The sequence below is a fragment of the Elgaria multicarinata genome, chromosome 23, assembly GCF_023053635.1.
Source record: "Elgaria multicarinata webbii isolate HBS135686 ecotype San Diego chromosome 23, rElgMul1.1.pri, whole genome shotgun sequence".
Taxonomy (NCBI): domain Eukaryota; kingdom Metazoa; phylum Chordata; class Lepidosauria; order Squamata; family Anguidae; genus Elgaria; species Elgaria multicarinata.
In genome coordinates, this window is record NC_086193.1 from 1,336,711 (window position 1) to 1,361,756 (window position 25,046).

Consider the following 25,046-nt stretch of genomic DNA (forward strand, 5'->3'; position numbering starts at 1 on the left):
CAAATTTGAAAGTCTCCCCTGACCTGGGAGCGTTTGAAGTTCACTTGCTGTGTTTCCAGCTGCACAGCCTCTGTAACGACGTTCCCCAGCCTGGCTGGGGGCGCTGGGAGTTGTAGTCCAGCATTTCTGAGGACCAGGTTGGGGAAGGTTGCTCTGTGGCCTTCATAGCAATGTCACCAAGGGTGGAGCTTTGCATTGTATGAGAAAAAGGGTCTCTGCCCCAATGGGCTTACACACTGAGATTCCACTCTGGGGAAGCAGAGAGGAAAATGGGGGAAAAGCAGGGTTTTTTACCCTTTTACACCTTTTTAAGCATAGTCCTAGGAGGGATCGTAAGTTTTTTTAGCAGAGGCCGAAAAGGTGTCCCATTTGCAATCCGTGTTGGCACTACAGGGATTTGGGGATGGGGGGGCGGGGGATTTTCATGATTTCTTTCAGATCCAAAAATTCCCGCTCAGGATACGTCATTCTTAGCCATTAATAACATCTTAGCCATTAATAACATCTCCAAAATCCCTCCAGGCGAAATGGCCTCACAGCTTTATTTGACTATTTACTCAAAGCATTTTAAAGGGTCCCAGAGTGGTTTTACAAGTCTTATAACTTTTAAGACCGGAGAGGGTTCAGGAGGGAGGAAGATTTTGCCTAGACGCCTGCTCTGGGATCACTTGCACCCGGGTTTGCTTCCTGAACGATCGTCCCACTCGGCGAACGGCTGCTCCTCCGTACAGGAAGCAGTTCCCCGCATGTAGAAATCAAGCCCTGCGGGGCAGGAGGTTTTAGCTGCTTCCGCCTGGTGTGCTGGTCCTGGGTACGGAGGGAGTTTGAATGTTCTTGCATGCGCCAAAGAAAGGAGTACGTCCTCCCTCTCTGACATTTGGGTCTCGTTCTCGCTGGCACAGTCTACCTGCGCCTGAATTGCACACCTTCCACTTGAAAATTTAGGTTCGATCGCTTCTTCCCCTTGATGTGCTTGTTTATTTACTGTTGAGTTATGACGGAACGCTCCTCCGTGACATTTCCTCAGTACTATAAAAAATAAAAGCAACCACCCAGCATATCGGAGGCATGGTTAGAACTCTTCTGCTTGAAGTGCTAGGTTTCTAAGTGCAGGGATGCCGACTGGAAAGTCCCTGCATCTGATGCTGCTTTTCCATTTGAATGCTTATCCATATGAGCGGAAGGAAGGGTGCTGTCGTGCTCTGGTTGGCCGCTTGGCAAGCAGCGTCCAGCACAGCTCTTACATCCCAACAAACAAATCCCTGCACATAGAAAACTAGCGTGGCAGGGAAAGGCTGGAACCCTCCTCCTTCGCGTGCAACTTTTCTATCCGCAGGGGGATTTTTCTTCCCTGCAGAGGTGGATCCAATCCAGTATTTATTTGTTAGTAATACTTCTATACCGCTGAATATAATTAAAATCTGTTGAGGGTTTGCATATGAACATTTTTTTAAAAAAATCATATAAATACGCTGTTAACAACTGTTCCAACTGCAGTGAAAGTTGCACTTATAATTGCACTGATAAAAACAGTCCCAAATTACTACAATAACCATACAAGGAACGGTAGCATGGAGCGTAATAATAATAATAATAATAATAAATTTATTTCTTCCCCTCTGGATCGAGGTGGGGAAGAACATTGAATGCAAAAATACCATAAAATACGTGCAACCTGGTGCCTCCTCGGATGGGTTGGACTACAACTCCCATCAGCTGCAGCCAGCACCCAAACCCGGCTACAGTGCGGTATAAATAAATGTAATAAATGTAAAAAAAAACAACCCCATGCTGGGCTGGGGTTGATGGGAGTTGTAGTCCAACCCACGTGTAGAGCACGAGGTTAGAGAAGGCGGCGAAGTGCCTTTCCCAGAGGCATGTGCAGAGTGCCTTCCCCCCCCCACGCACCGCAAATCGCCTTCCCAGCGCTACCTTCCGCGGCCGCTAGAGGCCGCCTCCGCTTCCCTCCCTCCCGTCTCCCCGGCAACGCGGCCCCGCCCGCCCCTCTCCCTTCCCATTGGCCGGGGGCGCCGCCGGCCGTTGGAGCCAGCCACACGCGCGCGCGCGCGCACCTTTCGCCTGGGCCGGCGCGCGCGCGCTGCGCTGCCATTGGCCGAGGGGCGGGAGGCCGCGCGGCGCCGATTGGCCCCCGTGCGCGAGGGGCGGGGCGGGGCGAGGAAGGCCCGCGCGGCTTCCGGTTCCGGTGTGCGGAGGAGGGGGGAGGGAGGCGGAGGAGGAGGAGGAGAAGCCAAAGGGAGACGCTGAGGGGGGCCGGGCCCGGAGCAGCGCAGGCGGCGAGGAGCGGCGCGAGCGCACGCGGGCCCCGAGCCATGAGGAGGCGGCGGCGCGGGGAGGCGCAGCAGCAGCAGCAGCCCTGAGGGCGGGAGGCGAGCCAGGCCCAGCTAGGCCCCAAGCCACGGAGGAGGAGGAGGAGGAGGAAGGAGCAGCCAGGAGGAAGGAGGAGGCGGGCAGGCCGGGCCGGGCCCAGCCATGGACACCCAGGTGAGCAGCAGCAGCAGCAGGAGGAGGAGGGGCGCTGCTCCTCGCACGCTCCCCCGCCCGCCAGCACGCTCTGGGAAGGGGCGGGGCCTGCCCCCATTGGACCGCCACCAGGGCCCGCCCACTCGGGGAAAAGGGGAGGGGCCTGGTCCCATTGGCTGGGCTCCAGGCCCTGCCCACTCTGGGGACAGGGGGCGGGGTCTGGCTGTGTTGGCTGGGCTCCAGGCCCTGCCCACTCTGGGGAAAGGGGGTGGGGCCTGCCCCCATTGGACAGCCACCAGGACCCACCCACTTGGGGAAGGGGGAGTGGCCAGCTCTATTGGCTGGGCTACAGGCCCTGCCCACTCTGGGGGAAGGGGGTGGGGCCTGCCCCCATTGGACAGCCACCAGGACCCACCCACTTGGGGAAGGGGGAGTGGCCAGCTCTATTGGCCGGGCTCCAGGCCCTGCCCACTCTGGGGAAAGGGGGTGGGGCCTGCCCCCATTGGACAGCCACCAGGACCCACCCACTTGGGGAAGGGGGAGTGGCCAGCTCTATTGCCCGGGCTCCAGGCCCTGCCCACTCTGGGGAAAGGGGGCGGGGCCTGGCTGTATTGGACACCTGCTATAGTCGGGGAGGGTTGGGGGAAGCACTGCTCTGGCTCCCAAAATTCAGGGGAGTGGGAGGAGCTCTTCCAGAAAGAGGCTTGGCTCCTCCCCCTTCGGTCTGACAGCCTCTGTGTGGGTGAGGCTCCTCTTTGGAGCCATGAGGACTGGAAGCTTAGCGGCTGGGCGGCGGAGCACCTGCTTTGCACGTGGAGCTCCGATCTCCAGGTGTGGCTGGGAGAAAGACCCCACACACACACACCTGGCAACCTGGACAGCGCTGTCCTCTCTGTGCTGGCCATATTGGGCTGGACGGCTGGACGGCCCCAACTCGGTACAACAGCCTCGCAGGGTAGGCCGAGTGCCGTCATCTCCCTCTTTCTTCTGATGGTGGGCCTGAGGCTGAGAGTGAGCAGCTCCTTAGGCGCTCTGGGCAGAGGCCACCTCCAAGCCAGGCCCTTGCTCTCGCACCCAGGGCCACCACGCCGGGCCTGCGTGCATGTGTGCGCGCGTAGCCATGCGCAGCTACGCATGCGTTTTATATCTGCGTACCATGTGACCTATCGGGCGCCCGTGTCTGTCTTTGCCTGGATGTGAGGATGGCCGAGAAAGTAGAGGCTAAATGCTTTGTAGACTTTGTAGAAAGTAGAGGCTAAATGCTTTGTAGACTTCAGCTGTGATATATAAATAGTAGCTAGCTGCATTCCTTCACGTGTTAACGTAAGTATATATTCAGCAAAATTAGGGGTGTTTGTAACCTGCACACACTCAGTGCGTGTCTGTGCAAACCCCCCTACCTAATAACACGCTGGCTGCATGTACGATCCTGAGATCCTTGTATTACCCTGGGTACTCATTGCATAAACACGAGAACGTGCACTTAAATGTGCAGCTCTGTAAACACGTTCTCAAAATACAAAGGTTTTTTTTATGTAAATAATGTGTGTACACACAGGTAATACCCGGCATTAAAAGGTTGTCACACAGAGGAGGGCCAGGATCTCTTCTCGATCCTCCCAGAGTGCAGGACACGGAATTACGGGCTCAAGTTAAAGGAAGCCAGATTCCGGCTGGACATCAGGAAAAACTTCCTGACTGTTAGAGCAGTACGACAATGGAATCAGTCACCTAGGGAGGTGGTGGGCTCTCCCACACTAGAGGCCTCCAAGAGGCAGCTGGACAACCCTCTGTCAGGGATGCTTTAGGGTGGATTCCTGCATTGAGCAGGGGGTTGGACTGGATGGCCTTGTGGGCCCCTTCCAACTCGGCTATTCTATGATTTATATCAGCGTATTCCCAATATGACTTGTTATTGAATGCAGATTGAATGCAGGATTTCTTTCCCCTTAAATGACTCCATGCTGCCTAATTGGGAGCTGATCGCGTGAACCGACTCCGCTGAAAAGCACGGTGTTTTTCGGGGTGGCGTGGTCTGGCTACGACCCAGAAGGGCCGCGTTGTCCAACCGGGTGCCCTCCAGATGTTTCAACTCCCTGCAGGCACCATTTCCAATGAACAAGAATGCTGGGAGTTTTACTCCAAAACATCTGGAGGGCAGCAAGTTGGGGAAGGGCCGAAAGACGTTAACGGCCACGAAGGAATTGTCGGCTGTGGGACACGTCCAAATCCCCAAGACGGGTGGATCCGACCTCATTTACGAAATCCACGCCTTGTGGTTTTTAACCCTCCTCTCTCTTGTTTTTGCTCTTTCCCTCCCCCTGCTACACCTTCCTTCTCCCCTCCCAGTGCACAGTCCAGGTGAAGCTGGAGCTGGGCCACCGTGCGCAGCTGCGGAAGAAGCCCACCACCGAGGGGTTCACCCACGACTGGATGGTGTTCGTGCGTGGCCCGGAGCAGTTTGAGATCCAGCACTTTGTGGAGCGGGTCGTCTTCCGGCTGCACCAGAGCTTCCCTAAACCCAAACGTGGTGAGTGTGCTGGGGTGTACGGGGTCAGGAGCGGGCTAGCAGGGGGCCTCCTCCACGTGCGTGCCTCCTAGAAACACCCTGGCTGGCTACCGTGGGCAGCCGAATGCCGTAGAAACGGGCTTTCCCCATTAGCCACGCCGGCCGGGACTGTCAGGAGTTGAGAAGGGGAGGACGCCCGTAGCTCAGCGTTGCAGCTTCCGCCATTCAGGCAGAAGGCCCCAGTTCCTTCCCCGGGCACCTCCAGGTACGCTTTGGAGGAAGACCCCTGTCCAAGACCCTGGCGAGCCTTTCCCTGACCCTTCCCCAAAGTTGCGTGTTGACCGGAGCTGTACACAGCATCGCAGGCGGGGTGGCACCTGAGCTTTGTACGGTACCCGCACTTTTATTTTCGATTCCTCGTTTTAAAATGACGACACGCTGGAGTGTTTCCACATGTTCGTTCTTTTGCGATCGTGACAGGAGCCCTGTCAGGTAGGTCGGCATGAGCCTTTCCTCATCCTCCAGGTGGGAAAGGGTCTCAGGCCGGGCGGAGAGAGCGAGAGGGTGGCTTTCCGTGCCTTACGTTTGCTCTGAGCTCGGCTAGCGCTGAAGTTTTAACGCCCTTTCTGCCTCTTTTCCCTCTCAGTCTGCAAGGAGCCTCCTTATAAAGTGGAAGAATCTGGTTACGCTGGTTTCATTATGCCAATTGAAGTCCACTTTAAGAACAAGGTATTGTTTAATTCTCTCTTCCTTTTGCTCCCTCACCCCACCCCCTTTTCAAAGAAGGGTGACCGCACCATTCTACCTGCTGGCCCTGCCAGATTTTAACAGATAACGTGCCCAGGTTCCTTCTAAGAAAGCGCTGAGACCACTGGACGTGGCTTGCGTGTGTCACAATAACGCAGGCTTGAGCAGCTCAACAAACCGTGGCCTGCGTTTGTATTTTAACATCACGTGTGAACCAGAAACTCCGGCTTGCCTCTTTTCCCAACAAGCCAGAGAAATAACCAAAGGAGGAAAAATAATCTGGGGTTTGTTTATTAATTTTCTGCATTTTTATCCCACTTTTCAGACAGTTACTGTTAAATTACAGTCATAGAATCATAGATAGCAGAGTTGGATGGGGCCTACAAGGCCATCGAGTCCAACCCCCTGCTCAATGCAGGAATCCACCCTAAAGCATCCCTGACAGATGGTTGTCCAGCTGCCTCTTGAAGGCCTCTAGTGTGGGAGAGCCCACAACCTCCCTAGGTCACTGGTTCCATTGTCGTACTACTCTTGAACCATAGAATCATAGAATCGCAGAGTTGGAAGGGGCCTACAAGGCCATCGAGTCCAACCCCCTGCTCAATGCAGGAATCCACCTTAAAGCATCCCTGACAGATGCTTGTCCAGCTGCCTCTTGAAGGCCTTGAACGCCGACCCCTTCACGAAGCTCTCCCCGCTTGGCTTTTCAGGAGGAGCCCAAGAAAGTGTGCTTCACCTACGACCTCTTCCTGAACCTGGAGGGGAACCCGCCCGTCAATCACCTCCGCTGCGAGAAGCTCACCTTCAACAACCCCACCAAGGATTTCCGCCGCAAACTCATCCGTGCGGGAGGGGTGAGTAGCCGAGGCGCCCGGCATGTGGAAGAGCGGAGCCGGCCCTCGGCCCTGACGTAGTGGCGCATTTGAGGCGGCAGGCCCTCGCTGCGGCAATTGCGGCAGGCCTCCCCACCCCACCCCATGGCCACACACCCCGAGGGGGGAGTCTAAGCAGGTGTGCAACTGGGTTGATCCATACCGATATTCCAGGCCCGTTTGCGTCTCCCCAAGGAGCAGGTCTTTTGCCACGTGGACGGTCTCCCTCGCTTACTCAAGACCAAGCCGCCCCAAAGCCATAGGTGGCTTCTGGGCAAATTCATTTCCCCCAAAGGAGGATTGCGTCTTAAGTCTGGAGGGAGCAGGGATGTGTCGGGCTTTGCGAAATAAAACGTTTGCATCCCGAGGACTCGCCCCCCGCTCTTTTTCCTAACCGGCCACCCGTGGGATAGTTGCTAGCCCTGCTCACCTGCCTGTCTGTCCATCCATCCGTCCTAGGTGATGGTGATGCCGGAAGGGGCGGAGACAGTGTCCAGGCCCAGCCCCGACTACCCCATGTTACCCACAATCCCGCTGTCCGCCTTCTCCGACCCCAAGAAGACCAAACCCTCCCACGGGTCCAAGGTGAGTCTCTCTAGAAAGCGCTGTGAGGGAATGAAGGCGGCTGCATCTTCAGCCTCCCCCCCCCCCTGCAAAATGTGTGGGACTACAACACCCAGCATCCCCCAGCATGTAGTCCAGTTGCAATCCAACACATCCGAAGGGCACGATGTTGGGAAAGTTTGTGATACAAGAGGAGGTCTAAAACCTTCAGTTCCCTTTTCCACATAGATGTCGGGAAAAATTAGAATGATTAGGGGTTGCAGATGCCAGCCAGAGGCCTTCTCCTCAGAGCTGTGGCCCACGCTGGGTGTCCCCTTCCTCCGTCCGGCCTCCGGAGATGAGATGGATGAAGTTGTGTCCACAGGAAAAGTGAGGGGGAGATTCTCTAGGCCAGATAATCTTTCCGGTTGCAACTGCTGTTCAGAAGCTCCACCCTTCCCATAAGTAAACTGGGCCTGTTTAGCCTGGAGAAGAGAAGACTGAGGGGAGACATGAGAGCACTCTTCAAATACTTAAAAGGTTGTTACACAGAGGAGGGCCAGGATCTCTTCTCGATCCTCCCAGAGTGCAGGACACGGAAAAACGGGCTCAAGTTACAGGAAGCCAGATTCCGGCTGGACATCAGGAAAAACTTCCTGACTGTTAGAGCAGTATGACAATGGAATCAGTTACCTAGGGAGGTTGTGTCCACACTAGAGGCCTTCAAGAGGCAGCTGGACAAGCATCTGTCAGGGATGCTTTAGGGTGGATTCCTGCATTGAGCAGGGGGTTGGACTCGATGGCCTTGTAGGCCCCTTCCAACTCTGCTATTCTATGATTCTATGTATTGAAAGAGTGTGAAGAGCACTTTTTCTAATCCTCCGCGTTAGGGTGACCCTACGGAAAGGAGGACGGGACTCCTGTATCTTTCACAGTCACATTGGAAGGGAATTTCAGCAGGTGTCCTTTGTAGGTACGCAGCACCTGGAGCAGGGGGTTGGACTCGATGGCCTTATGGGCCCCTTCCAACTCTACTATTCTATGAAATCCCCTCTTCATCACAACAGTGAAAGCTGCAGGGGTCCTGCCTAGCGTGACCAGATAACAAAAGAGGACTCCCCCCCCCCCGGTCTAAATATGTGAAGGATTCTGCCCTTATTGTCTTTTTAAATATGTACACTGCTCTTGTGTGTGTGTGTTAAGATTTATATTACAGTTTTATCGTCCTCTACTTTATTTATTTATTTATTGCACTTACATTCCGCTTTTCTTCCATCATGGAAGTCAAGGTGGCCATATGCTGTTTCCAGGTGCAAGCACTGCCCATACCCAGACCGGCTTATTTACTTTTATTTATTTATGTGTTGCGTTTTCATGCCGCCCAATAGCCGAAGCTCTCTGGGCGGTTCACAAAAGACCTGCTTAGCTTCAGCGAGGCGGCTAACCCACGTGCCTTCGCTCCCGGGTCTTGGGGCCTTGTATTTTATGGCTTTAATTGTTACAGAACCACCCAGTGAGCTTCAAGTATTGGGCAGTAAAGGAACGTCTCAAATAAACCAGAGAAACGTCCTAATGGTAGGCGCTGATTGGTGGAAGAGTTCTCCTTCGCTGGAGGGATTTGAGCAGAGGGGGAACGCTCACCTCCCAGGGAGGCTGCTGAAGTTGCGAGATTCCTGCCGTGAGCAGTGGGTCAGACTAGAGGATCTCCAAGGTCCCTTATTGTAATGCATTCCCCCCCCCCCCCGGCGGAAGGTTACTAGCCTCCACTGACAAATTCAGCATCTGAGCCCAGATTGTCCAAGGCAGCGTCGTCTTGCACATATCACCTCGCGACCTTTGCCCCTTCTGAAATTCCTGTATGGTTCCGGTGTGGCTGTCGAGCCTCCGGGAGTTTCTACCCTGGGCTTTCCTTTGACCGTCTCCCGTTTCCTCCCGGCGCTCAGGAGGCGAGCAAAGACGGCAGCAAAGCCTCCAAGCCCCACAAGGTCACCCGGGAGCATCGGGAGCGGCCCCGGAAAGACTCTGAGAGCAAAAACCCCTCCCGGGACCCCGACCGGGAGCCGAGCAAGCCCCCGAAGGATTCCTCCCGCAAGCCCATGGAAAACAAGCCACCCAAGGAGGAGAAGCCTGTTCCTAAAGCCGCCTTCAAGGAGCCCAAGCTGGCTCTGAAGGAGCCCAAGGTGGAGAACGCGTCCCCCAAGGGCGGGCCGCCCCCGCCGCCGCCCCCTCCGCCGCCCGAGGCCAAGCCGTCCAGCAAACGGCCCCCGGCTGTGGAGTCCCCCAAGCCCAGTGCCAAAAAACCCAAGAAGAACAGCTCCAAGGCGGCCAAGACCGTCCCGGCCACCTCCCCCCGGACCGCGTCCTACGCCGAGAAGAAGCCGGCCAAGGAGAAGCCCAGCGCCAAAGCGGAGAAGGCGAAGCCGGAGAGCGACACCAAGGCCGTCAAGAAGCCCCTGGAGGTGGCCGTGGCCGAGGAGTCCCATTCGGAGGACGAGGCTTCTCTGAAATCAGAGGTGAGCGTCTCGAGGCGGCTTCGGGAGGCTGGAGCGGGGGCGCCTTGGGGTTGGCTCCCGTTTCTGGGCGGGCGGACGCCGGCCGCAGCGTGGCTGCTCTAACTGCGGTCCTCCCACCGGGTTGCTAATTGCCTGGAAACGTTAATCGCAACTTTGAAGCTTAATCAAATATTTGCAATCAGCGTCCGTTCCTTGTTACCCACGAGCGCAGGAAACGGAGACGTTTCGGCGTCACATTTTCGGGCCGGGGGGATTTTCTGGGGATTGTAGCCCAGCAGACCTGGAGACCCGCTGCTGATCTGCTTGGTGGCTAAAAAACTCCCTCGGTTGGCGGGTGTGTGTGTGTGTGTCACGGGTGCCGTCTCTACCTGCCGCCCGACCTGCAGGATTGAGGTTCTTTCTCTCTCTTCTTGTTCTCTTTCCGTGGGGGGTGAAGTCCGCGCCCTCCAGCCCTTCCAACTCCAGCTCCAGCTCCGACTCCAGCTCCGACTCTGATTTCGAGCCGTCTCAGAACCACAGCCAAGGTGCGTTGCTGTGTGGAGACCCCACGTGAGTCTTGGTGTCCGTTCAGCCTTCCGTGCCCGAGTAAGAGCGTGTCGTTACCTGGTGTTCGTTAAACCGTCGGTCGGTTGAGCGTGGCGCTTTCCCAGCGCTGAAAGGGCGTCAGGCCTGTTTCTCTCCTAGTCATCTACAGTAAAAGCGTCTTGCCTGTTCCCGCAGGCCTGCTGCTCTTACCTTCATAAGATGAACCCGACATTTCTGTGCCTCATTAAGCTTTTACTCCTCACACCCAGCCACCCTCTGCCTTTCTCGAAAGTCGGGCCGCTTAGCTAGCTTTCCAGAACGTAGCTTCTGGCTGGGGGTGAGCTGAGCTTCGCCGGTTTGCATAAAGCAGAGGCCACGATCCGCTGGCAGCCAGCACTCGCAAACCTCTTTTCGATCCTCCGAGGAGCCCAGTTAAAGCGGCGCTTAAACATCAATATACGTTTGACTGGTTTTTTAAAAACCTGTTGGAAATTATTTATTTATCACATTTTTATACCGCCCAATAGCCGGAGCTCTCGGGGCGGTTCACAAAACGTCAACAAAGCCCCTGACATTTCAAAATTGTCAGTCGCTTTGTTTGCATATCTCTTCCCCGTACGGTGTGCTTTAAGCGACCCACCACAGAGCCTTATAAGGGGGGGGGGAAGCAATGTATTTCTCTGCATATTGAAGAAAAATCAGAACGCCCCCCTCAAGAAGGGAGCCTGCCAAGTGGGCTGTGGCAAAAAGGCTTTGTAAGCTACCGTAGAGGATGAGCAAAGGTGGCACCTGCCCAGATGTTTTGGACTCCTGTTCCCATAATCCCCAGTCAGTGGTCAAGGCTAGCGGGAGCTGGAGGGGGCACCAAGATTGAGCGAGTTCGATCCAGTCCGTTAAAAATCAGGCACTCATTGGTGTGGTCTTTTTGGATTTGATTTGATTTGAAATGGGGCTCAAGGCGGTTTGCAGTCATAGATAAAGAAAAACAGGTTTAAAACGGTAATAAAACAAATAATCACTATGAAAACCACAAAAGTTGCAGAATAAAAACGGCACCCAGCCAAACAGCCCGGCTCGAAGGCCTGCTTGAATGTAGAGCAGCCTTCCTCAAGCTGGGGCGCTCCCGATGTGTTGGACTACAACTCCCAGAATGCCCCAGCCAGCTGGCTGGGGCATTCTGGGAGATGCAGTCCAACACATCGGGAGCGCCGGTGATGTAGAGGGTTTTTATCGCCGGCGGAAGGACAGCAGAGAGGGAGCAAACCTAGCCTCCCTCAGGAGGGAGTTCTGCAGCGTGGGAGCGGCCACCAAAAAGGCCCTGTCCCGTGTCGCCACCAAACGCGCCTCTGAAGATCTCAGAATCTGGGCCTCTCCAGAAAACCTTAAGGCCCGGGCAGGCTCGTATGGGAGACGGGCGCCTTTCAGTCAGCCTGCTCCCGAGCCATATAGGGCTTCTTCATAGGTCATAACCACCCCTTCGAATTGTGCCTAGAAACCAGACGGGTAGCCGGCAAAGCCACACCTGTCGCCCGCTCCCTGTGAATTACGGGTCGCTTAAATGTGTTTTCGGTTGTCCTGCAACGGTGCGCCGACAGCTCTAAATAGACACATCCTAAGCGAGGAGTACCCTGGAACTCTGGAGGGCACGAGGTGGGCTCAAGGTGTCGCACGCGGCAGGGCAGCGACTGGTTTGCAGCTCCTGCTGAACAAGCCGTGGCCGCGTGGCAGAATTTTAGCACTTCCCCAATTAGACCCAGAAGTACAGGGTGTTTTTTTTAGGGTGCGTTTTTTAAAATCTACCCGCCTTGCCTCACCAAGTGGTTACCTGCATGACGCGGGGCATTGCCCCCTGGAAGGAGCTCGTGCATTCACCTTCTCTGCGGGTCCATAGATGGGCAGAGCGAACGGTTCAACAGCAGCGTGGCTAAACGCATACCGGATATTGGCGTTTATGAAGAAAACGCTGCTGGTTAATTTTTAAAAGTAGTCGCTAGAATTCATTCCCACTGATGTTACTAATCCAGCATTCCCCATCCCAACCTGGTGCGGATCCTAGATGTGTTGGGCTGCAACTCCCATCATTCCCAGGGCATGCTGGCTGGGGAGGGTGGGAGTTGTAGTCCGGACGCCTCTGGGGTGGCCAACCTCGGGCGACCGTCATTTCTGCAGCCCAAACAGAGCAACCCAACGGAATAAACGAGGCGTATCATTTGACCCATGTTTCCCAGCGGTGTTTCAAACTCGGTCCTCAGGGTGCAAGAGCACCTTTGGAGTGAGTTTCTTCCTGTTCTGGAAGGGGTGGCCGGCCCTGACCGCCACACTAGAGTTTGGACACACTATATCAGCCTTCCTCAACCTGGGGCGCTCCAGATGTGTTGGACTGCAACTCCCAGAATGCCCCAGCCAGCTGGCTGGGGCATTCTGGGAGGTGCAGTCCAACACATCTGGAGCGCCCCAGGTTGAGGAAGGCGGCACTAGATGGACCCTTGGTCTCTTACGAGAGGCAGGGCGAGCTCGGGGGGTGATAGAGGAGTTGCATAATGCCCCCCCTTTCCTCTGGGGCAGGCCGACACAGGGTAAACGGAGGCCCCTTCCTTAGCTGTGGCTTGGCAGACCCTTTATTTTGCTGCCCCAGGCACGGCTGGCCGGCTGCATTTGTCTTAAGTCGCCCCAGCCTCCTCTAAGGGTAGCGTGGCTGCACTCACTGGACTATGTGCCTTTTCTGAGGGGCGCTGAATGGAGCCGAAACGGACGGCGCCCTCTGAAACAGCCCGGCACGACTGCTTGGCGCCAAGCCCGAATTCCCCGCGGCACGCCTCCCCCCCTTTAAAACCGCTTCCCCCTCGGCTTCTGACCCCCCAGGGCCGCTGCGTTCGATGGTCGAGGACCTGCAGTCGGAAGAGTCGGACGACGACGACGACAGCTCTTCGGGGGAAGAGGCGGCGGTCAAGGTGACCCCGGTGGGCAGGGACGCCAGGTGAGAGCGGCGGCAGCGGCTCGGCCATCTTTCCGTCCAGGCCTGGTGAATTTTGTCTTGGGTTGAACGTGGGGTCGAGCTGCAGCCTGAACAGATTGCTCCAGATGTGGCTCAGCGTGGGCAGGAAGCAGATCTCCGGAGGATTGGGACTCCCAGGCATTCCCTCACCACTGGCCTGCTGGCAGGGGCTTCTGGGAACTGAAGTCCCAAGCATCGGGAGAGCTGCCTTCAGACCCTACTTGATCGGCACCGGTGTTGACCTTGAGAAGCCCTAAAATTGCTTGGGTCCAGAGGGATATAAAGGAAATCCTTCTCCTTTCGAAGAGGCCCTTTTCCCAGGTGCCCCGAGCAGATGAAATTAGGCGGGGGGGCGCTATAAGAGAGCAGAGCCTTTTTTCCCCTCCGGTGGTGGCCCCCTCACCTGGCCCCATCAGTGCTAATCCTTTTGGCACCAGGCATTTTAGAGGCTAGTTTTTCCAGGGCCTGCAGAGCGTTGCATTGGCTGCTCTTACCTGTTTGATATTGCATTTTTAACCTCTTGGGCTGATAATTATTGTCGGAGGTGGTTTATGCTGTACCGTGCTTTGATTTATTTTTAGTATCCACTCAGAGAACTCGTTTTTTTGGGGGGGGGGCGCTAAAAATATCATCAGTCCAATCTGAGGAGGGCTGGAGGAGAAGAAACATTGATAGCTGCCTGATCCTGAGTCAGTCTTTGCGAGCCTCTAGCTCACGAACGCTGACACTGACTGGCAGTGGCTGTCCTAGATTTCCAAGTGCGGGGACTTTTCCATTGACCTTCCAGATGCAAAGCAGGGCCTCTGCCACCGAGCTCCAGGAGCCAGGTGGAGAGAAAGAAGGCCCTGTTCGCCTCACTGACATCCCATCTCCCGCTCAGGCCTGCAGCCACCCCACCCCGGGCTCCAAGAGTTCACTTCACATGCCCGGGAACCGCATGGGTTCTTTATCTTCTCCAAGCCTGCTTGTTTTCGGCTTTAAAAACACTTCAGCTCGAGCCAGGTTTTACCCCCCTCCGACTTTTCCACTCGTGGGGCGTGGCAGCGGACAAGCGGTACAGCCGGCCTCGGGCCTCTGTGTTCAGTGGGAGGCGAGAATTCTCAGGCGTCCAAATGTAAAGAGTCTCCGTTGCTGCCTTCCCGTGTACAAAAGCGGGCTGGAGTATTTCTTCCAGAGCGGAGGATGGAATGATACCCTCCAAATGAGGGGGGTTCGGGGAAGGCCGCTTGGCACACCTTTCTCGCTTCAGCACTTTGCTGCTGCCGCCTCCCAGCATCTGCTGCCTGAGGCGACCGCTTCGCCCTGCCTGATGGTAGGGCCGGCCCGGAGTTCCGTCCTCAAGCTGTTGCAGCAAATAGGTGCTTCTACAGACCGTGGTCTTACTTTATCATCTCCAGCTTTCTCTTTCTCCTCCTCTGGGATTGAGGCGTGGGTCTCCCGCCCGCGCCGTCTGCCCTCCTGACTCCCTGCGCTTCCTTCTCCAGGCTCAGCCACAGCGACAGTGACAGCGACAACAGCACGGACTCCTGCCTTCCGAGTCGAGAGACGCCTCCCAGCCAGAAGCTGCCCCCTTTGAACAATAAGGTAACGCCGCAATGGAGCAGGCCTCTTCCCGGTGTGCTTTATAAAGCAAGCTTCCATCCTCGGGAAGCTTCCGGCCCTACCTGAATGAGCTTGGGCGAGCTACCGTGGAAGCATCCCCGTCCTAGATCGAAAGAACCACAGTTTGTCGTTGCATCTCAACCAGGAACCGCGGTTAGTTTGGACTTTTAATCCCGCCTTCACCAGCTTTTCATTCCAGCATTCCCCAGGCTGGCTGGAGAATGCTGGGAGCTGTAGTCCGTCACATCCGGAGGGCCCCAGGCCGAGGAAGGCCGCCTTAGCTCACCGGAAGCAAGCTGGGATCAGCCACCACAGTGTGTTTCTGTCTCGTTTCGACGAACCAAGGTTTAAACTAAACTCAGTTCCTGGTTCTGACGTAAAGGCAAACGGGGGGTAGTTTTAAATCAGGGCGCAGGTGTTTCCAGTCTTGCAGCCGCATCGGAGAACGAGGGGGACGCTTGCCCACGGGGGGCTAAATTGTGGTTCAGTGTTACATCTGAACCGAGCCGGGACGTGGGTGGACCTACGTTCCCAAGGCAGCTGTCGGCTGAGGCAGATAAACGGGGCAGATTGACAGCAATGCTCACTGCGCCGTGTACGCCAAGCCCAGGTGGATACATTGGGGTGGGGGGTGAATCCTGCTTGGAGCAACCCCGCAAGACAGACCACCGCCCCCAGATATCACAAGATGTGGGGGAGGCTGCTGAGTGGCATGCCGGAGGGCATCCAGAGAGATTACAGCTGAGCTGAGATCGGGCGGGTCCTTTACTCGCCTCTCCTAAACTGGCTCAAACTTCCATGGTGAACGGAGCGCAATTTGGGGGCCTCCGCTCATGCCTCCCCTCCTTCCCCAACATGGGCCCACGTTCTCAGTTGGGGGCTGAGCAGGACTGGAAGGGGTCGTCACGGTCCGAAGGAGAGTTGGACGCTGCCCGTTTTCAGGCCTAAGGGAGAAAGAGAACCCCTGTTTCTGTGTCCTTCCGTGGACCAAATGAAACGCTTTGGCTCCGCCTGGCAAACGTACGCCCATCTCTGCACTCTGTTCTCGGCTGCTTTCAGATCTCCGGAAGAAAGAGCCCCGAGTCCTGCAGCAAGCCGGAAAAGATCTTGAAGAAAGGGACCTACGACAAGGTATCTCCGTCGAGTGGCAGAGCTTTCGGAGTGGGAGAAGGAGGGAGGCCCCGACTAGGGAAAGGGGGAGAAGTCAAACCAGGCCTAACAGCAAAGGTGCAGAGCCCATTTATGTTGGGAGGACAAAGTACTCCCCGCCGGGCCCTCCACAGGCCAGAAGGCTGTCAGTGGGCGGTCACCCACACCTTTTTGTCTTTGCGCTGAGAGAGGCACAGCAAAAGGACTGGGCCGGCGTCAGAAAAAGCAGCCACCGGCAGAGCCCCGCTCTTATCTCCAGCCTCAGATCGGAGATAAAAGCGGGGCTGCAGGAGTCTCATCCAGTGGACAGAGCCTTGGCGTCCAGAATAGAACCTGTGGGCCAGAGGTTCCAGAACCTTCCCCGCCTGACAGGCTCAAGCCATCTCTGAGGTAGAAGCCCTTTTGAATGACCAAAGTGCCTCCTAGGCCATTGAGCCAGATCGTTTGTCCAGCTTGCCCTAGGACTGTGCCCTCAGGACTGGGCGTGGCTCGCTCACACGACCCTCCAACTGGCCCCTGTTACTCGAGACCCTTTAATGGAAGCTGGGGGTTAAGCCTGGGCCCTCTTGCATGCAGAGCGTGAATTCTGGCTCCTCCGTTTGTCCCCCCGTCCCCTGCCATGTCCACAGGCAAAGGAGGGCAACTTCTTCTGCGTTGCCCGCCTGGATTCCAACTCGCCTGTTTCCTGCCCTTTGGGTGCTCCTGGCTGGGGAGGAGCATTTACCCGTGGAGCTCCAGGGCGCCCCTGTCCCGTCGCCGGGTCCCAAAAAAGCCGCTCCCAACTCGGCTGCCACATGGCAGGGTCTTCCATCGGGAGATCCCCCCACCCTGTCCCGTTTCCACAAATAGGCCCGGACGTGAACCCGATCCGGCGTTCCGTGTGCTCATCTCTCGCCTTTCCTCTCCCCCAGGCCTACACCGATGAGTTGGTGGAGCTTCACCGGAGGCTGATGGCTTTACGGGAACGGAACGTGCTTCAGCAGGTACGGGGGCGCACAGGGGCGATGGGGGGGGGGAGGGGCAGTTGACTCTGGTAGAAGGCAGGAGAAAAGCTGGAGCGAAACATTGGCTTCCGAAATCCAGACCCCCATCTTCCTGCGGAGGGCAGGTGGGAATACTATTCTTTTAAAAAACTTCAGACTTCTCTTGCGCACGCTTCCATTGCTAACCTACACATAGAGCAGCAAGCCGCCCGATTCCGAATTAAATCCACACTCCCATATGATTTATGCGATCGAACCTTTTGTTATATATCTAAATAAACTAGAATTGTATGACCTTCCTAAAAGTTCACTCAGCTTAGTGCTGCCTACCCGTGACTGCCTCCCCAGTAATGCAGAAGGCTTGATCTTTGCCATTCCGCACGCTTATGAACGGCGGACCCTTCTGCAGTCTCCCTCGTGTTTTCCTCTTGCCTTTTGCCAAGTTAGCTGGGTTTCTCATACAGGGCAGATCTTGTAATTTCAACACCCGTTCCCAGCGGGAAAATGGCGGGGCCCTTGGTGACGGGGTCGCCAGACATTTGACGGTAGAGCACCCTAACCCTCTCCCTGCCTCCGCTGTTCGAGAGGCTCTCTGGGTTTCTTTCCTTTCTTTTTATCCCCAGGGACCTTTTTTTTGGTGTCTCTTCCAAAATCACTGAACGATTTTGGATTATGAAATATTTCCCCCTGCCTTCTGACAATAGCCGAGTTGGCCTTTTTGCTTGCGGCGTTCCGGCAACCGCATACTTTTCTTCCATCTTTATTTTCCCAGATCTTCTTGAAAAACAACACCTGGGTCGCTTTCGGCCTGCTCGCGCGAGCTCTTTGTGTTTGGTTCTTCCTATGTTGCTTTGGTTCTACGGTTCTGTTTTTTCCGTTTATCGTTGCGGTGGTAGTTTTATTGCTCGTCATGCTGCCACCCACAGGGCACTTTTTTTACTGAAGGGGGTAGTGTAGGCATTTATAAATAACTTACATAGCACTGTTACTGGACGTGGCCCTTTAAAGAGTGGACGTAGCTTTCAAAGGCCGTCCCGACCTCCGGCATCTTGCAAGCTGAGTATTAGCAATAGAACAGGCCGAAAGAGTATGTATGTATGCTCCCCGTATTGGGCACATAATTGGTACGTGCGTCCCTAACGTCGCTCTTTCTCTCTCGGGCAGATCGTCAACCTCATCGAGGAAACCGGCCATTTCAACGTCACCAACACCACCTTCGACTTCGACCTGTTCTCCCTGGACGAGACGACCGTCCGCAAGCTGCAGAGTTACCTGGAGGCCGTGGCGACGTGACCCGCGGCCTCCCGAGCCGGACGCTTTTTTGTGGAACCAGAATTCCCATCTCTTTGGTATCAGGAATGGACCCGTGGACCTTGGCCGCTGCCTTATCCTCTCGATTCACCTGAAGCACTGCCTTAGGGTTCAGCCACGCCGCCGCCAGCTGCACTTCTCCTCTCGGGCTCCAGCCGCGCGCTCGCTCGCCTTTGGCGACTCTGGTCTCCCTCGCTTCGGAAGCTTGCTTGAAAACTGGTAGAGTCGAAGCCGCGCTGATCCTTCGCTGCGCCGCTGCGCCGCTCCTGTCTGTTCGTTTGCGTCTTTTTTTAAACAAACAAAAAAATCCGGCTTCTTTTTTTTTTTTTTTAAGAAAAAAAAACCCTTTTAGAATGAGATTCTCTCCAGCTGTGATTTTAAGGCTACACTTTTACGGCTTCGCTTGAAGCCACGGAATCGATTCAGCGGTTACTGCTTCTACGGACGTGACGAAACTCGCCTGCAGTGTCTGAAGCTTCCCCCACCTTGCCCGGTGCCCCTCTTCCTGCCCCGCAATGTGGAGAGACGTTTGTGCCACCTCGAGGGCGGGCGTTGGTGCAGCTGAATCGTGTGGCGGCCCTGAGACATCCGCCATGACCGGGGTCCCGGGGGTCGCCGTGGGGGTCGCTCTCCACCCCTTCTGGGCGGGAGGCGCTGTGCTCAGCAGGCAGCCATACGCAGGCTTGGACCCGCTCCTGTGTGCGCGGGGAAGATTCACACTTGAGGCTTTTGACAGCGCTGAATCCCGTCTCTCAAGAAAGCCTTCGCTTTTCTCCCGCCCCCCTTTTTGATCTGCTTTAACTGTAAGGACTACATTGTTGTACGCTGTCTATTTTATATATATATATATATATATTATATATATGTACGGTATAAAAAGGGCCTAATTGGGTCTTGAGGTCTCAGAGGGGCGTGTAGGAGTTGGGGGGCAGAGGGGTGGGGGGGGACGGGACGGTTAATACTTTAAAAGAAAAACGGCAGTGAGGAAAAGTAGGGGCTGACCTGCTTTTTTTGATTTTTGGTGTTGTTCAAAATGCCTCTGGGGAAAGTTCTTAAGAGTTGCGAAGCTGAGGACGCCGTGCTCTGAATCGGGGCCCAGCCCGTTGCTTGCCCTGCCTTCCTCCTCCCCCCGCCTCCCCCCGGTCAGTGTTTCAAAGAACTTGCTTTGCCAAAATGCGTTCTCGTCGTTGCCATCCTTAACGGTGTCCTTCCTCCTCCTAGAATAGCAGTTTTGGCACTAAATCAAAGGCACCTCCCTCTTCTGGGATTTTCTCTCTCCCGTTTTAAGGCCTTGGAAATTCCCGAGGTTTTCAAAACAGACTTTCGTGAGCGCTGGGCAGCTCCATTTGGAATATATGTAAATGTTCTGTTGCTCGGCTGGTCTGGATTTGTTGGCTGGGAGGGAATCCTCAACGTGAAGTTAAAACAGGCAGAAATTCTTCCTGACGCACACACACCGACCCCACATCCGTAGCACTTTCAAGGTGCTGCTGATCTTCAGCCGGAGAGTTTTACACTGCGGTCCTTTCCATATCGGCTAAAAATAAAAGAAGCCCCATTGAGTTTGGTGGGGCTTACTTCCAGGAAACCGGGGCATAGGATTGTGGTCTCGAGTGTTTGCCAAACGTTACGTATATGGGCACTGGGGGATAGGAAAACGTTTTGTTTTGCTTTGAGCTCGCTTCGGACTCCTAAAGTGGACCCTCAGAGGTTGGGGGGCGGGGGACCTCCTGGCTTGTGCAGAGTCACGCTGGTGTTCAGTCGCTCGGTCTGGATTTCTCTTCTCTTCCCCCCCTCGTTTTATCGTGCAAATGTTACAACTAAAGAGACTGACGTGGCGATCCGCTGTTCTTGGGTGAGGTCATGTTGACCCCACCACCACCAGCCCTTGTTTGAGCTTCCCTCCGTCCCCGTTTGTCTGTCTGTCCGGACCGGCGGTTGTTTGCCTTTCGAGATCCGATGCCAACTTCCAGCGTTTCCCTGCCTTCTCGCTCCGACCCTTTCTCTCTGGCCAAGCGCACTGGGAAACTCCGGAGAAGGGGAGCCGTTGGGAAACTCCGGGCAGGAAAGCAGCCAGCTTGGCACAGAAGGACACACGCCGTCGGTCAGGCTGTGGCACTAAGACCAGGCAGCTTCTGGATGAGGCCTTCCAACGGTGGTCAGATCCGCTGCAGTGGGGATCCGGTACCACCACCCACTTGCCCAGCAAAGTTTGAGGTCTTTCGGCCCCTTCTCCTGCATATCACCCCCACCAGCTTCTAATGCGCCCCATTTTGCCAGGATCCCCTTCACGTGAGCGTCGGGTTTGAAGGTCTCCTTGAGAACAAGTCTCCCCAAGAGGGCATAGTATTCCCTGCTTTGTGCTTCTGGCTGTATTGTTGTCCACATACTTCGCTGCATTCTTGGGTAGGCTGGAAGAACCCCCGGGGCGTTTAGGAATGAACACCCTTTGATCAGAACAGCTCTGAAACTGCAGTATTCCTGGGGGGAGCGTAGGAGAATGAACTGAAAACGGGCTTTTCCCACTTTTAAAGAAGTATTTTGAGGACTGCTTTTAGAATGCAAATTCCCCCCCCAATCCCCCGATTTTATCTTCTCCCAAAGAAGACTGGTGGCCATCCTCCGATTTGGGTTTATCCCATTTCCATCTTCCTCCGTGGTGTTCCCCAAACGCCTCTTTCGGTGGTTGACCTGTTGGGTCTGCTCGCTCTGTCTCGGGCTGCAGGGTCTCTTTCCCTGCTGTTCGTTTTCCTTCCATCGTAGATCCTTTCTTCGGCCGGCTGCTGTGTTTGTGGGTCCACTATAGTGTTGTCGTGTCCCTTTCCTGGAGCAGCAAAATAGTTGGGAGCCGGGGCGGCTGCTGCTGCAGGGCTTTAGCATGTGCCCCGAAGGAAAATCAAGTACAGATTTTAAGGAATGGAAGTTGACGATTCAAATGGATGCCCTTCGGTCTCTCTCTCTCCGGCCTTGCCTCACTTTGTCTGTTTCTTCCTTAAAACTGACACAGCTGTCGTCTGTTTGTCCGTCTTTCCAATTTGGTGTTTTTAAAGAGCCTGTTTGGGGGAAATTCTGGAACGGATGGTGATTTCTGCTTGGGCAAAATCTGTCTCTTCAGGGCAGATCTCTGTATAAAACCGGGGGACGGGAGGGAGAGACCAACGGTGTAAAGTAGTTGTGAAATTTTTTAGAAGTCCTAAACCTACCGGGCGAAGCGGGGCGGGCGGGGAGACGAGTGTTTTAAGTAGTTGTGAACATTTAGAAATCCTAAAGCTATTTCCCCCCTCCCCACCCAGTATTCTGGGTTTTGTGGTCTAAAGGGGGTGGGTGGGATTTGGGGGAAACCTCAGTTATATGCAATTCCGCCACTTTAAAAGGCGTGGGATACGTGGAGTGCAACTTGGCAGGCGAAACTATGCCGTTCGTTCCAAGTGTAATTTCTTCCCTTGTTTTGTTTGTGAGTTTGTTTAACATTTACACAATAATTACAAATACGCTCGGTGTTGCGAGTGGATCTGTAGTTGCACACTACCTTAGGCAGGCGTCAAAATCGCCCCTTGTCTGATCCACGGCGGCCGTTTAAAATCGCTTCGCACGTGGCCAGATGAAGCGGCAATAGAAAACCTGGCGGTCCTAAAGCCATCTATGCGCGACTGACGCGTCTATGGGGAAGGCGGTGTTTTTAAACAAAAAATCCCGGTGTGGACTAGCAACCTATAGAGGCTTATTTCCGGGATCCACAAATGTACTCGCCTGTGGTGAGCAGACGTTTTAGCCTGGTGAGCACAGCTTGGGAGGCGGAGGGGGGAGGGTTTAGGCCCCACAGCCACGCTGAGATTTGTAGAAGCTGATGTCCGAGGAGAACCCTAACCCTTCCCTAATTTGAGAGAAGTGCAAAAGTCTGGGTCTCGGAAACCAGCCAACAGTGTGGTGAGCTGTTTGGGCAGAGGAGAAAGTCGAAATGGAAAAGCGCATTCATTTCTGGTAAGTTCATCAGTGAACACCCATCTTATGCAACTCGAGTCATTTCACCGGTTTGCACGGTGGAAGTAAATATTTCACGAGTTGTTTGGGTTTTCCCCCCCCCCCCCCCCGATTCCTCATTTCTATTTTGGACACCCACTCGCCGGGTTTTCTCCTCTCTGGGAACAAGCAGAAATGTTTATGACTGTCGCTTGCTGTAAAAGTGAATGCACAGGGCTGCTTTTTTTGAGCCTCGGAGCCAACTTGAGAAACGCGAGCTTCTTTCCTCTTTCCTCATCATCCGTTGCCGGTAAAAGGCCGATCTCAGGGGCCGTAAACCCGGTTCTGCCCTTTGGATGCGTCCTTGCCAAAGAGCCGATCCGAAGTCCCTCGAATCGGTTCCCGCTTCGGCGCTTCCCTTCGTGATTTCGGCAGGAGCGGGTTTCACGGATGCGATTGCCCCTCCTGCGGAACAAAATCGGATTTTTAACCGTTTCGGCTGGCTGAAACTCCACGTCCCCAGGCGCCGTTGCGAACGCTTTCTCTCGTTTCCGCCCTTCGTTCACCGAAGTTGGAGCGACCGTTCCCCTCTTTCCTGAGAACCCGAAAACACTTTTTCTCCCATTCAGAACAAAAACTAAGCAAGTTTCTAGTCCTGAAGGCTTGCCAGCATTATGCATATTCTAACAGAATTATACAGATTAAGCAGATTCGCATGAGATGTGTACAGGTTGCAGTATTCGGATTCTTCTCTCCCCCCCCCCTCCCCTGGTTGTACTTAGAATAACCATAAAACGTATTGGAATTTCATTTGGGGGGGGGCGGTCATGAGTGTTAGGCCTTGAGAACAAACAGGAGTTTTTGCACTCTTGAAGGAAGTGAACAAGTACCTGGTCCCTTCTTTGGGTTGTATTTTTGAGGCTGTGTCCTGCCAGAAGCAAAAGGTATGAAATACCTGGGTCCATGTGTAGAGGATATTAAATTGTGTCGGGGGAGGGGGGTTTCCTTGTTCAGGTGTAAGACATACGCCTGGCCAGAGGCTCCAAAAACCTGAAAAGGAGTTTGGGGGGGGTTGAAATGGGGTGACGGAGGTCGGGGGGGGGAGAAAAATGTTTGTAATAAGTTATGGGAGCGTTTTTCGTCCTGACTTTGAAGCTTTTTTTTTTGTTAAATTTGTGAAATTTTATGGAGGAGTTTTATAGGAAAAACACGAAATAAAGGTGAGAGAGTCACGCCGGGCCCATATTGTGGTGTTTCTCTTGATGGAGGTTGGGGTGGAGTGGGGGGTTTACAAGACAAAGCAAACGCCCCTCTCGGCTCTCGGCTGTCTCCCGTCCGGTTTCCAGGTCCGCCCTCTCTCTCTCTCGGTTTCTTTTTGTCGCTCGCTATGGAGTAAGGAGAAAAGCCACGTCCACGTTTGCGGGAAGGCAGGCGCATCCCGCTATACGGGCGGAACATTGAGCACACGCACGGCCGCCCGAAAATTGAGCAGCGGAACGACATTCTCGACACGGGTTGCTTTACAGCACCCTTCCTCAACCTGGGGCGCTCCAGATGTGTTGGACTACAACTCCCAGAATGCCCCAGCCAGCTGGCTGGGGCATTCTGGGAGTTGTAGTCCAACACATCTGGAGCGCCCCAGGTTGAGGAAGGCTGTTTTACAGTGTTTTCCCCCTGCCCTTGGGCCAAAACACGGCTCACAAAGATTAGGAATGAGGCCATCCCAGCCCTCAGGCTTACAATCTGGAAGACACGACACAAAAGGAAAAGCGGTTGGGAGGAAGGAGGGGGGGAAAGCAAAACTCAGGCACCAGTTTTTAGTTCCAAGTTCTTCTAGGTGTTCCTTCTGGCAGGGAAGAGCGAAACGGCTGTTCTTTCTCTGGCCGATCTGTGGGGCCAGGTTGGTCTCCCCACACCACCCCTTGCCTTGATGTTCTTCGTGGGAGGTACATTGTCCCCTAACGGCAAGGTATAACGCTCCCCATAGGAATAAAAAGCCGCGTAGATGAAATCCAATCTGAACGGGGATCTATTCCCCATTTCCCGCAGTGGCTGGCAGATGTACCCCCCCGGGAGACCCACAAGCAAGGCCAATCCCATCACAGGCGTTCCCAATCCCAGCAACCAGTACTGATTTAGTTATTAGCATTTATATACCGCCTAACGTACCCGAGAACGAAATCCTGTTGACGCTGGCCAAGGAACAGGCTTCTGGGTGACACCGTCCTGAGGATCTTACGAACTGGGTACAGATAGACTGCCTCGTGACATGGCGCTTCTGTTGTGGCTAACAGCCATCGGTCGAGTTCTCTGAAGGAAAAGCCCCTCTGGAGCAGACCAAAGGCCCAACTATCCCATTGCGCTGTTTCCAACAGTGGACAGCTTCACGAGAAAAGCATCTCGCCAGCGCGAAGCCTGCACGACACCGATTCGCGTGAAAGTTCGAAGCGGAGCTCTGTTGGTAAACCGAATAATTTTGCACCGTGGCCTGTTGAGGGGGGTCCCTAGGGCTTGAAGGCTGGTCAGTGCCCGGATGGGAATCCTATGGAAGAAGGGCGGGGGGACATTTTTTAGCTGAATTTGGAAATAATAATAACACGATTTCTTTCCCGCCTCTCCACTACCTCTATTTTGCACTAAATAGGCAATGGTGCTCACAGCCTGAATGTCTGAAAGTGAGGGATCGATTCCCCGCCGGTAGAAATCTAGCATGTCAGGGTGGATGCTAGGCTTCAGCTCTTCTCAATTGGGAGACTTTTTTTTATTGGGGGGGCGCGTCTGGAGGAAAATTCCATCCTGCCAGCCCCCCAGTTGCAGACCAAAGGGGTCCAGCCCCACAATTAAGTTGCTTGCCAA

At 54.8% G+C, this 25,046-nt stretch overlaps 1 protein-coding gene across 2 annotated transcripts; it reads left to right on the plus strand.

Moving 5' to 3' along the window:
* Nucleotides 1-2,471: 2,471 nt before the first annotated feature.
* Nucleotides 2,472-19,126, plus strand: MLLT1 (MLLT1 super elongation complex subunit). Of its 2 annotated transcripts, XM_063146890.1 has the most exons (12): nucleotides 2,472-2,502; nucleotides 4,831-5,011; nucleotides 5,637-5,719; nucleotides 6,448-6,591; nucleotides 7,069-7,194; nucleotides 9,096-9,665; nucleotides 10,102-10,189; nucleotides 13,053-13,167; nucleotides 14,670-14,769; nucleotides 15,847-15,918; nucleotides 16,848-16,919; nucleotides 18,084-19,126. In XM_063146890.1, the coding sequence occupies exons 1-12, from the start codon at nucleotides 2,491-2,493 to the stop codon at nucleotides 18,210-18,212; spliced, it is 1,692 nt and encodes a 563-aa protein (XP_063002960.1). In that variant the 5' UTR covers nucleotides 2,472-2,490; the 3' UTR covers nucleotides 18,213-19,126. The 2 variants fall into 2 exon arrangements, with proteins under 2 accessions (XP_063002960.1, XP_063002961.1); XM_063146891.1 differs by lacking the exons at nucleotides 15,847-15,918; nucleotides 16,848-16,919; nucleotides 18,084-19,126 and having other exon boundaries at nucleotides 10,102-10,214; nucleotides 14,670-14,763.
* The last annotated feature ends 5,920 nt before the right edge of the window (nucleotides 19,127-25,046 follow it).